At 40.8% G+C, this 12767-nt stretch overlaps 1 protein-coding gene across 3 annotated transcripts; it reads left to right on the forward strand.

Moving 5' to 3' along the window:
• The first annotated feature begins 208 nt into the window (after nt 1-208).
• On the forward strand, nt 209-11828 carry LOC306915287 (lysosomal dipeptide transporter MFSD1-like). Of its 3 annotated transcripts, none has more exons than XM_079492587.1 (13): nt 209-534; nt 1763-1863; nt 2664-2773; nt 3005-3060; nt 3249-3392; nt 3498-3656; nt 4112-4227; nt 4484-4584; nt 4813-4924; nt 5594-5731; nt 6252-6391; nt 7996-8107; nt 10101-11828. In XM_079492587.1, exons 1-13 carry the CDS (start codon nt 513-515, stop codon nt 10251-10253), a joined length of 1464 nt encoding a protein of 487 aa, XP_079348713.1. In that variant the 5' UTR covers nt 209-512; the 3' UTR covers nt 10254-11828. The 3 variants fall into 3 exon arrangements, with proteins under 3 accessions (XP_079348713.1, XP_079348714.1, XP_079348715.1); XM_079492588.1 differs by having other exon boundaries at nt 1839-1863; XM_079492589.1 differs by lacking the exon at nt 209-534 and having other exon boundaries at nt 1763-1873.
• Nucleotides 11829-12767: the final 939 nt, after the last annotated feature.

Below are 12767 nucleotides of genomic sequence, written 5' to 3' on the forward strand. Positions count from 1 at the left end.
ATGTGTTATTGACTGTTGGTAGGGCGTTCCACATTTCAATAGACACATTATTAATTCATGCAAATAATTTTAAACACGTACTTGAAATATTCATGAGTTTGTGTTATTTTTAGATGCAATTTAGAGAAAATAATTGTATGTAGCCACAGCCAGCCAATCAGAATAAAGGACCGTGTAAGCACGGATGTGACGTTAAGGCACGCGCTAGGGAGCGTCGTTGCACATCGAGTGTTGCGCCGTGTTGTCCTGTGCACAGATCTTAGGCACAGATTTGACAACCACCTCCACCCGCAGCACCAGTGAGAGGACTCAGGATCCATATGTTTTAAGACTCGGGCAGTTGGGCACACCGCCGCTACAAACAAACCATAGGACCATACAAACAAACAGCAAAGTCTGGGCATTGGAGTTTAGTGCTATATCATACATGTTGTTCTACTCGTCATGTATTGTAAAAAATACAAGGAGGACTTTTAAAGGTTCTTTTACTAGAGTTCATTCCTTATTTCACCATGGCGCAACCGGCTGAGAGTGGTATGTGTTTCTATTCTGATTTTCTTTGTCATCATATTTGTAAAAGTGCAAAGTCAACATTTTTGCTTAATGGATATCGTTTATTTAGGATGATGACTAAGTAGCAAATTATTAAAATAAACGCTCTTGACTTTAATTAATTGATGTTATTCATTTGTTTTCCTTGATTTAAGATATCGAGCAGTATTAACCCTCACAGCCATTCTAGGGCTATCCCATATCCACCTATATCCACCCCATAGATTCACCCTAAGAAACCTTTCCACATATTCCATACATTGGTGTATTATTGTCTCCACCAGGCCGAAGGCATGGGGAGAGAGTATGTTTTGCACTCCCCGTGTGTGTGTGTCCGTCCTTCCGTCTGTCTGTGAACAGCTAATCTCCGGCACCGTTAACCCGGTCGATGCCAAACTTTGCACACACACTCCCTGGAGGCCAACGATGAACCTCTGCCCCACATTTTCCACAACGGCCTGTTATAGCGCCACCATGAGGCAGCTTTTCACATTTTTTACCTAAAACTGCACCGATCTGCGTGAAACGTTGCATGCACACTCCCTAGAGGCCAAGGACAACATGCATTTTCCGCATCTGCCTTTTATAGCGCCACCAGGAGGCCGACTTTTGTAAAACACATTTTTGGATATTACTCCTCCAGATTCTGTCCAAAAATCTCACAAATCGTTACACACTATCTCTATGGTCATGTGCTCAAGTCGGTGCTCATATTCCATCCTAATTGGCTATAATTAGCTTTCACAGTTTGCAAGATTGCCCCGTTTTGAACAAAAGCCTCAAATCATGAACGCAGCATGCAATTTACGTGAAATCTTTCACACATTTTCTTACTAGGCTGAGGAATATATCCCACCCTTTTCACATTGGCCTGTTATAGCGCCACCAACAGGTTGATTTTTGCAAAACACATTTTTGGAACAAAATGCCTCAAAAACATGTTTATATTAATCCTAAACATTTTGCCAAACATCTCACACAGTCCTATCCTCCTGGTGGAGACCTGTGCCCAGAAGGGCACTTTTTCTAGTTCCATATAATCTATGGAATATCAGACATTTTATTATTTTTTATTTTAACCCCCATAGCTTTGTCCGTTTTGTTGTACACAAATAAGTTTCAGCTGGTGGGATCAACACACATCTTCAACAGAAAATCTAGTGTGTCTTCTTATATTATAATGTGCATTCTCTTCTGTTTTGTCTGTCAGCACATTATCGCTTTGTGGTGCTGTTCTTCAACTGCTTGTTGACATTTGGCTCATACTTCTGTTTTGACATACCAAGTGTTCTACAGGACCAGTTCCAGGGAGTAAGTACATGTTAGTACTCTTTTTGAAGCAAGTAATGTTAAAGGCTACCACCACTTCCAACACATTTGTAACGTTTTGTGAGATGTAGCCGCAATTTGCAACACTAGATTGTTTTATAGAGATTAATCTAGAGTTGCAATACCCTCATTGACAGCCCATTGATCCAAATAGAAATTTCCGACTCACCAACATTGCAGCTGTAAGGGCAAGCTTGAATTATCCTGTTTCAATCTGCAAAGTTGGTTTCATAAAAATCCACCGTAGATCATGTTATGAGCTACTTTATGTCTAGAAATTCTGTTTGGAGTTTGGAAGCACTCGTCGGAAGTCACTGAACGGCCCTGCGTACCACCTGTTTCAAATTTGCAAATAATGCAGGAGGCAGTTATTGAAAACGAGTGCTTCCAAAATCCAAATCCAAACTCCAACACTTAGAAATGTAATCACCTACACAGAATTTCTTGACAGAAAGTAGCACATAACATGTCTACAGTGGATTTTTATGAATGCTATGAAACACTTTGCAGATTGAAAGAGGATAATTCAAGATTTCCCTACAGCTGCAATGTTGGTGAGTTTAATGTCGTAAGTCGTTTAATACAAGCAGATCGGACATTTGATTTGGATCAATGGGCTGTCAATGGAGGGTATTGCAACTCTAGATTCATCCCATTATAAAATAATCTAGTGTTGCAAATTGTGACATGGTGTTTGGAAGATTTTAAAATGCTTTCCTCAGCAAGAGGGACAAACGGGCTAGTCAATACATATTGTCAATGACTTCCCTCCATTGTGACAGAACCTGACATGTGCCAATACAACAGTGATCAATGGGACGGTGGACTGTGTGTTGGGACTGGGGATGACTCCTCAGGAGTATAATCTGCTGTATGCCATCTATGCATGGACGTAAGTATGTGTATAGTATAGAGTGGAATTGGAGTCATATTATCTGCAATTGTAGGTAACTGGTTATTTGTTGAATCTTATTGATGAGAACAGAGTCGCATTCCGACGCACCAACATTCCGACTACGTGGCTTCCGCGTGCGGTTAGGGTTAAGGACATGGTTAGTAATGAGTGTGTCGGAGTGTGTAACCCTTATTGATTAGTTTAGTTATGTGCCTTTTCTCTCCACAGCAATGCAATAGTGGTCATCCTGGCTGGGTTCATGATTGACAAATTGGGAAATCGCTGTAAGTTCAAGTCCATCAGCGTGGCTAATTTATACAACTTCAAAAGTTACAAACGTTTTGTTTTTCAGTTACATTTTTCTAGTTGCACTTATCCCAGTCTGTTGCATTTCATTTTCAGCTCTGTGGGTCTAGCAAAACAAGCAGAATACATTATAATTGGATCTCTTTCTGTCCCTCTTTCTATGCAGTCGGGGTCTTCCTCTTTTCTTTCTTGTGTGTTTTGGGCTCATCAATCTTTGCACTGGGCTCCCACTTCAGAGGAACTCCATACCTGCTTCCCCTCATGCTCACAGGACGTCTGATTTTTGGCTCAGGCAATGGATCCCTGACAAGTAAGACTGGCTAATAAAAGGTAGAGATACTACATTTTTGTTCGCAATTGGGAAAAATGTGTGATCTCTCTCTGTTTCTGTCTCTGTTTCTTGCTCTCCCTGTAGTTGTTCAAAATCGTATCACAGCATTCTGGTTTAAAGGGAAGGAGCTGGCCTTAGCCTTCGGTATAACTCTGGCCTTTTCTCGCCTGGGATCTGTGCTCAACTTCTTCTTCACCCAAGATTTTGAGCAAAGATTTGGGATGCAGTGGACTCTCTGGGGAGGTAAGGAACAGGTGGTGAAGCACAACAAAAATAAAATGGCCTTAGGGATGAGATAAATATTAACCTAGTGTCACACTGTCTATGCATAAAAAGGATAACTTTGTAATTTGTCTCAGATCTCAATTGACCACTTAAAATCTCTAGACTTACTGTATAAAAACTGACCCGAGTTCCAACTGTATTCGTCTCTGACTGTTTTTTTCATCTATACCAAATCTCTTTTGCCAAAGATAGCCTATCTATGCATTGTGAGCTTGTAGATCTGCTGTTTTTGCCCCCCAGAATAATGGATGATGGGGTTCAAGTGGTTAATTTCTCTCTCTTTATCATTTTGTTCCTCAACATTTTGCTTCTTTGATCTGCCATTATTGAGTAAACAAGCAAACAAATACAACTAAACTAGGAAAGCAATGTTATAGTGCTACACAAAACAAACATGATACTTTGTGTTGTAGGTGCCTTGTTGTGTGTGCTGGGCTTTATGGCTGCCATCACGGTCAGCACTCTAGATAAGGTGGGGATGAGGCAGCTGGGACTGGATGCTTCCATGCTGGAAGAGTCCCGCAAAGTGGTAGGGATAGTAGTCTTTAGCAAGAGCCTGGTTCAAGTATCAGTGATCTTTACCGTACCTCCCCTCATTCAAATACCGATACATACTTTGTTGTTTGAGTGTAAATTCATTAATTAACGTGTGTGTGTGTGTGTGTGTGTGTGTGTGTGTGTGTGTGTGTGTGTGTGTGTGTGTGTGTGTGTGTGTGTGTGTGTGTGTGTGTGTGTGTGTGTGTGTGTGTGTGTGTGTGTGTGTGTGTGTGTGTGTGTGTGTGTAGAGGGTGCAGGATGTGAAACTCCTCTCTCTCAGATATTGGCTGCTGGTTCTCACCATCATGTTCTTCTACAACGGCATATTCCCCTTCATCGCTGATGCCAGGTAAAACCATCAACAAGGGACATGCGTACACACTACACATGTGACTCAACAGCGTCTACATTTGAGATTTATTATGCACTCACAATTGTACCATGTAGATTAGTCATATTTTGCACTTTATGCTCCTATCTTTTTTAACTGCACAACTAAGTTTTTCACCCACCTTAGTTGTAATGTGATGTGACAATAAAGATTGATTCTGATTCTCTTTAACATGTTTATGTGCAGTAAGTTCATTCAGGACAAGTACAGCGGCTACAGTCAGAAGGAGGCTGCCTATATCGCAGGTGCCGTTTACGACAGCTCGCTGATCCTGTCGGCCAGTGTGGGCATTCTCATTGTAAGTCACTGTGACAATATTACAACATTGATGAAGACTTATTTCGTTTTCTAATTCTTTATGTAATCACTAGTGTTTGTATTCCAACAGTGTTGTTGATCGGCATAAAGCATGGTTACAGTTGGCTACACCTTATACCTATTGCCTCTCTTTTGTACTCAGTCAAAATCAATCACCATAAAGAACACACGTTGTTAGGGCTGTCATGATTGTTACATTTTACATGACAATTGATAGTCACACAAATAATTGCAATTAACGAATTAATTGTGTTTTTGTCATTGAACACTGGACCATAATGGATACAATTTTAATTTCTGTTTGGCTTCTTGGCTTTGAAGTTGCATGGGCAGATATGACAAATAACCTAAATAAACAAAGACATGACTGACATATTTAATAACTTTATACTTATACTATTAAAAACATCAATAGTGGAAATAGCCGATCTACTAGCAACGAGCTTGTAGATCTGCTATTTCCACAGTTTTTTACAGCAAATATTAGAAATTATCTCAAATAGTTGCGATTAAGTGACACTGATTATGTATTAATTGTGGCAGGCCTACCTACCTCTTGTGTATTATTTATGTAATCCACGTTCATAGCTACTATGAACTACATGGTTGCGTTCACTTATGTCTCATTGTGTGCATGAATGTGTTGCAGGACTATGTTGGTCTGCGCGGGGTCTTGGCGCTGGCCTGTGCCGTCCTCACCCTGCCCGTGTTTGGACTGCTGGCCTTCACCTTTGTCCCTCCCCTGGTTTGCACCATCTGGCTGGGTATCACCTACTCCTTCGCTGCTGTGAGTCTTCTATTACATCAGTGGTTCTCAAACTTTTTTGTTTGAGTTCGTTTGAAACCCCCTCAAGGAACCTGTGGGTCCCTGGACTCCACTTTGAGAACCACTGTTCTACATGATGAAATCTGTAGTGTTGGCTTTCTCCCCGAGTTATTTGCGCTCAGTATTCAGTACTCGTACTGTTGGCCCTTAACAATTTAGAGTGAACATTGGAAGTAATTAGCCTTAGCTTAACATCACATGCGGATATTTCAATTGAAAGGGAACATCGTCATTGTTTTTTCTTGTAATGTTGTGTTTTACGCGCGTGTGTGTGTGTGTGTGTGTGTGTGTGTGTGTGTGTGTGTGTGTGTGTGTGTGTGTGTGTGTGTGTGTGTGTGTGTGTGTGTGTGTGTGTGTGTGTGTGTGTGTGTGTGTGTGTGTGTGTGTGTGTGTGTGTGTGTGTGTGTGTGTGTGTGTGTGTGTGTGTGTGCGCCTGTATATCTATTGTCTATCAATTATAATGACCCGTGTTGTTTTTCAGTCCAGTATGTGGCCCTCAATCCCGCTGGTGGTCCCTCAAGCAACCCTAGGAACCGCCATGGGGTTGGCTACCTCCATACAGATGATTGGCATCGGACTGTCCAATCTGGTTGTCGGATGGATTTTGGGTACCAAGTCCAGGTATGTGCTTCTTCACATCTCCATGGCAATGCTCTGTATGGAGTCTGACATGTCTATGATATGGGTGACAGTTTGTTGGGCCATCACAAGTCACCAGAACCTTGCACCTTGGCCTAAATTGTGCAAGACTGTTTGTGGACATCTTGGATTGATGCAAATTAAACATATTTCGCAACTAGGATTTCTTAGTACTTTTAGTATGATTTGCCTGGCCATAGGGCTCCAGCATTCAGGCATGTACCATTCTCTTGGTGATACCACACATGCACTCGCCCACTTGTGTGATCTGAACATAATACTTTTTTCCCACAACTCTAACCAGTTCCTATGGTTTTTGCGCACCACTGAACCCACAAACTTGATTTGTCCTTTTAATGAGAGGTTTATGCACTGCAAACGAACCCTACTATAACACCCTCATTATGTAGTTGTCTACGGATTGTTCTTGCTGACATAGTGTGATCACATCCTGCAGTGACATGAGGAAGTTACTCTTCTGTTTTTCCTTACATATTGCACTAAATGCACGTACAAGTGTCACGGTCATTGAATGTGTACTTTCGACCACAATTCCAACCCAATTTACTGATGTCCACAGATCTAAATGCAGATGTCACTTACTCACTTTAGTCACCTTTCCTATTGTGGAACGTGTGATTGAAGCCACAATTAGTCTTCATAAGAGTCTGTGCTAAATGCCTAAATTTGAGGGTGGCTGTGGCTCAGGAGGTAGAGCAGGTCATCCAATGACCCGTGGGTTGGAGGTTCGAATCCTGGCTCCTCCTGTCTACATGTCGAACTCTCCTTGGGCAAGACACTGAACCCCACATTGCCGCCAGTTGTTGCCACCATTGGTGTGTGAATGTGGGAAGTGAGGACGCTGGCGTTGACTGTTCGCCGCTTCACCTCCCAATGGTCTACAATGGAATGGACCATTGTAAAGCGCTTTGAGTAGGCACATGCATAGAAAAGTGCTATAAAATGCAATCCATTATTATTATTATTATAAATTATAAAAGAATTAACCCTCTTATCATAGTCACTTAGATATTTTCCTCTTGCCATCTTGCTCAGAATATTTAGGCCAAATTCTGATTTGGTTTTGGGATCTTTTTTTCCATTAAGACATGAGGCCGATTCTACAAATGCTTTCTAAATCAGTAGTTCTCTCTTCTTGGAAGACTTGGGAGACTTGGAAGACTTTAAAAAATATATATATATATTGAGGCGAAAGACTGTTTAGGGCTTTTAAAAACAAAAAATCACACCTGTGTGAAGTGAGGGGCGCTATCGTCTTACATCATCGTGATATCATAACAACACATGTTATAACCGATTTGCTCAGTGACAGACAAAACAAACATTAAACTCTGTCCATTGTCAATGGCGTTTTTAATGTTTGTCTAGACAAGACAAACATTAAACCTGTATATAGGAGGGGCTAGCGCCCCTCAAAAATATTGAAAAATAAATAAAATCATTATGTGCTGCACATCCTGGTTCCAGTTTAAAAGTCTTGCAGCTGAGTTGAAAGTATAATGACCATACAGTATAATGACTTGTAATATGCTCATTGATTGTGTGTTGTCCATTCTGTTGTGCAGTGAGACGAAGATCCCGCTCTGGCGTTGGCAGAGAATGATGATCTTCATGTTAGCCAACACCATCAGCTGCATTGTCACCTCAGTGCTGCTTAACATTGTAGACCACAGACAGGTTAGTCGTGTTGATCTATTCTATGTTATGGTTGAATTCTCCAAACTACAGCATGGAGTCAAAACACTAACAATTTATCAAGATGGCCTACTTGTGTATTCATGTATTCTCTTCCCGAACCTGTCTATTTGTGTCTTCTGTCAGTGTGACTGTCCTGATACACAGACACACAGAGATTCTGTGAATTTATTGATAGATTATAGGTCAGGAACTGTGTCTTGTTTGTCAGTGGAGTGAGTATTAACCCACCAGGACCTGAGGCTGATTACACGAATGTCTTCTAAACCCTAAAAGTTTTCTGAAAAACGTATCTTTCTGTCCGTATACACAGTATCTGTGGTGCTCAAAACGTTTTCATGTCAAGGACCCCCAAAATGTATATGTATTTATATACATATCGTGGAAAAGTTCATTTCCGTAATTTAATTCAAAAAGTAAACCTTTCATATATTCTAGATTCATTGCACATAAAGTGAAATATTTAAAACCTTTTTTGTTTTAATCTTGATGATTCTGGCATATAGCTCATGAAAATCAAAAAGTCCTATCTCAAAATATTAGAATATTTTATGAGACCACTACAAAAAACATAATAATACTCAATACGTGGTCTGAGCTACTTTTAATGGAGTGGAGGTGATAAGCCTGTGGCACTGTTGAGGTGTTATGGAAGCCCAGATTTGCTTTGATAGCAGCTTTAAACTCAGTTCTATTGTTGAATCTAGTGTTTCACACCTTCCTCTTGAGTCAAGAGGTCTTGACAATTCAACCTAGATTCTCTGTGGGGTTCAGGTCAGGCCAGTTGGCTGGTCAGTTAGTTAAGCACAGTAATAGCATGGTCAGTACACCAATTACTAGTAGTTTTGGCTCCGTGGGCAGGTGCCAAGTGCTGCTGGAAAAGGAAATCAGTATACCCATAAAGCTTGTCAACATACGGAAATCACACAGTGCTGTAAGTAAGGGATAATATCTGGCTAGGTGGTCATTGTCAGGAAATAATTCACCTTCAGGGTGATTAACCACCTTGGCTTCGCCTCGGTGGTTAAACTCCCTGTCGCTATCACATGGCTACCTAACATAAATTAATAAATTGACCCAAAACACACAAAAAAAAAGTATTCCAGAAGTGTCACGCTTGCTGTGTCTGCCCAGCTGCAGGTCAGTGGTTGATCAAATATAATCCATTTTCGGTACTGCTTTGTCTATTTCTCGATCAAATGTTTTCAAAAACATTTTTGAGAGTAATGTTTAGCTGTAAATGCCATTGTGTGTCACAGTGTGTGTGTGTGTGTGTGTGTTTACATGGCTGTCATGTTGGAAAGCAGTAAATCAGCGGGGCCCAGCAGGTGCTCAGAGGGTTTGATTAGGCAGCGGTCTGTTATAGAGTAGAGCGGTCTGTTATCAAGAAATAACACACCGCTGAATTCATCGATTGACCAATCAGAATCAAGCATTCAACCAAGCCATGTAATAAAGTATCCTAATAGATGGTTGTGTTGTATCTAAACACATTGAGGATTTGGGTCCATGTTATCTGCATGGTGTTGGTCCACTGACAGTGAAAACCTCACACTAGAGTCAACAGAGCCATCTACCAGGATATTTTAGAGCACTTTGTGCTTCAGTATGTTGACAAGCTTTATGGAGATCATAGTGCGGCACGAATTGACACGCTTGTATAATTATCTGCTATCTTTGAATAGCTCAAATCTAACAGGACAGATGCCTTCCCCGGTTTGAATGGGTTAAGTGATTTCTTTCCACACCTGATTATCAGTGAACAAAGAATGGTCCATTGATTTAAGATTATTTATTGTCTGGACTCTGAGAGATACCCCAGAATAAATATGCCTTCTAAAATATTAACAGGTAGTTCTGTATAAATCTTCCAGGTCATTTCCAGTGTAATGTTGTGTAAATCAATGGAACTTTGACTAAGTTTGTAAAGTTATTTTTTTCTGTTTCTTTTTTTTCTTTTCTTTTCTCTCTCCAGGGTGGAATTCTGAACAAGACGACCAAGAGGTCTGGAGCCCCGGCCACCAGCAGCCCTACAGACAGAGAACCTCTTGTAGATGGAGAGGAAGGACAGAGTGAGGAAGAGCAAGATGACAATAGCACAATCCGCTCTCGTTCTGTCAGCTCCTGAGATTGACCATGTGGCCTTTGACATTTTCCTCCATGTCCTGTATTTCTGAAGTTGTCTCTTTTTCATCTTTCTCTCAGTGTCTCAAAATATTATGACAGGAAACTCATACCTCACCTAATCCAGCGGATTCGACCGTTATCTCTGCATTGGAACGGCGAAATCATCCGTTATCAGCACGTTTGAATGGTGCCAAAATGTCCATACTGGCATCCTCACCCTGGTGGACGTGTCATTTCCAACTATTGTCGGTGCATGGAACTAGGAGCTAGTAATATATACTATTCTCTGCCTATCAGGACGTAACTCGGACGGCGCTGAGTCGGGTCTGGTGGCCTTCGCAACGCTCGGCACGGCGACTCGCTCGACTAGCGCCTCGCTCGGCGGTGCCTCACGTAGCTCATGGCCACCAGACACGGCGCGCCTCCGTCAGGACATCAGTGATAATGACAATGCTACAATCGCAGATAATGACATACTGAACAGTGAGGATGCCAGTATGGACATTTTGGCACCATTCAAACGTGCTGATAACGGATGATTTCGCCGATTCAATACATGATACCAGTCGAATGGGGTGCCTAATCTCAACTCAGTTTTCGTGCCTGTAATCTGAGCAGGTGCGTTGGCCTTTTTTGTGAGTGTAAGAGCAATGACGTGTGGGGCAGTCTTCTAAAATACACCACACAGTTTTGACTATTAGGGCACGGTCACACTGAAATTCTACCTATGAGGGTGCATTCTGCCAATGCTTTTCAATGGGGAATGGAGTGATTTCTTGACATTCGCAGATTTCTTCAAAAACGCTCCATTCACATTGAAAATAAATCATAGGTAGAATTAAACTTCGGTGTGACCATTGCTAGAGGGGATCTACACACTCCCAGTGCATTGTATCTGAGAAGAATTGAGAGTGTGTAGATCCGTTATTTTCGACACGTCAAACAACGGAGCATAATTTGGACATCAGGGTCTCTGTGCTCTTATTTGGATAGTTTGTTATTGATCTTTGTTGTTGATCATTTGCACACTTTAATGCTACAGTATCTTGGGTCGGTTCAATGGACAGCTTTCACGGTCACTTCAGCAATTAGAACGAATCAGTGGCATACTATTTAAATGTATTAATCATGTTTACAGATAACACTAGCCGTGAACCAGCTAAAACTAATTGTTGTTTTGAAGCTCTGTTGAGGATTCTAAACGTCTGCTGTTGTGAACAGAAATGCATTATCTTTAACTAGCTTGTGAGCTTGTTGACCAGATTTTAACAGAATTTTAACTCATTTAGAATGATTATTTTTGGTTAAAATCAATTGTTACAAGTCTTGACCGTGACAGGTTTTTGCCTGTAATTCATTTCATTTGAGAAACACTTTTAGGTCCAGTATTTTGTATGTTTATGTTACAATTAAATGGTTTTGTATTTGTGTTTTGGTTTCAGTATGTAAAAAGAAGGGAATTTGAACTGTTTTATATTGTTAAAACAGCAAAAATAAAATGCTGTTCATGTCTGCATAGCAAGTATCATGCAAGGAAATTAATTTCTTTACATGCTTTTGCATGTAAAGTTGACTGAAGTCTAAATGATTCATCCCCTCTTGTGGCTGTTCATAGAAGTACATGTACAAAGTGAACGATCAGTACTGTATAACTAAGCAGAGGTTACCATTGGGCTAGGTTGGGCTTTTTTTTAATTTTTAATTTAAAATTGTAAAGTATTGCAATCCAATTCAAGTGACATTTATGTTTAGTTATTGTACATTTAGTATTATGGTTAAAACATTGAGAGCTTCTGCTCAGACAGTGACGCGCTGTGTTGTGGGGTAGCTGTGGAAACCCCTGCCAATGTCACTGCATGGCAGCCTGCATTCAGCGACTAGTCTGTCTGTCTGCCTTCATCTGCTTTCAGATGATATCTGTAGAATTCCTAGTGTGCACACTCCTAGTAGGGTGCTGTTCAAATAATATTTTTTGACGTGCCATAATCTGCCATTGAGCCATTATAAAATTCTCAAATTTGAAAGCACTATATTTCTAAAACTATGAAACATTTCAAAGATTCCTTTTCAGGCAAACATGTCCACCGTAAAATGAACCTCAATAGCGTTGAATGGGGTTTCTAGGTGAAAGTATGTAGGACTAATAGCATGCCAAAGATTGTGCTATTGCCATTGAGAATGCATTGGGAGTTTAAGTTAAATAACTCAGAAACTTGAAAACATTTCAAAGTAAAAAGTTCCATGGGCTATAGCCCATGGCCTCGGACGGCATATTATGACAGGAAACTCATACCTCACCTAATCTCAACTCAGTTTTCGTGCCTGTAATCTGAGCAGGTGCGTTGGCCTTTTTTGTTAGTGTAAGCAATGATGTGTGGGGCAGTCTTCTAAAATACACCACACAGTTTTGACTATTAGGGCACGGTCACACTGAAATTCTACCTATGAGGGTGCATTCTGCCAATGCTTTTCAGGCCATGGGCTCGGAGTGATTTTCGTCTTTTTTCAAATCCTT

Source organism: Electrona antarctica (genome assembly GCF_951216825.1).
Source record: "Electrona antarctica genome assembly, chromosome: 22".
Taxonomy (NCBI): Eukaryota; Metazoa; Chordata; class Actinopteri; order Myctophiformes; family Myctophidae; genus Electrona; species Electrona antarctica.

Coding starts and splice junctions, on each gene's coding strand:
- LOC306915287 (XM_079492587.1), top strand. CDS start 513: ATGGCGCAACCGGCTGAGAGTG. Junction 535..1,762: donor GGCGCAACCGGCTGAGAGTG/GTATGTGTTTCT, acceptor TTTGTCTGTCAG/CACATTATCGCTTTGTGGTG. Junction 5,732..6,251: donor TCACCTACTCCTTCGCTGCT/GTGAGTCTTCTA, acceptor GTTGTTTTTCAG/TCCAGTATGTGGCCCTCAAT.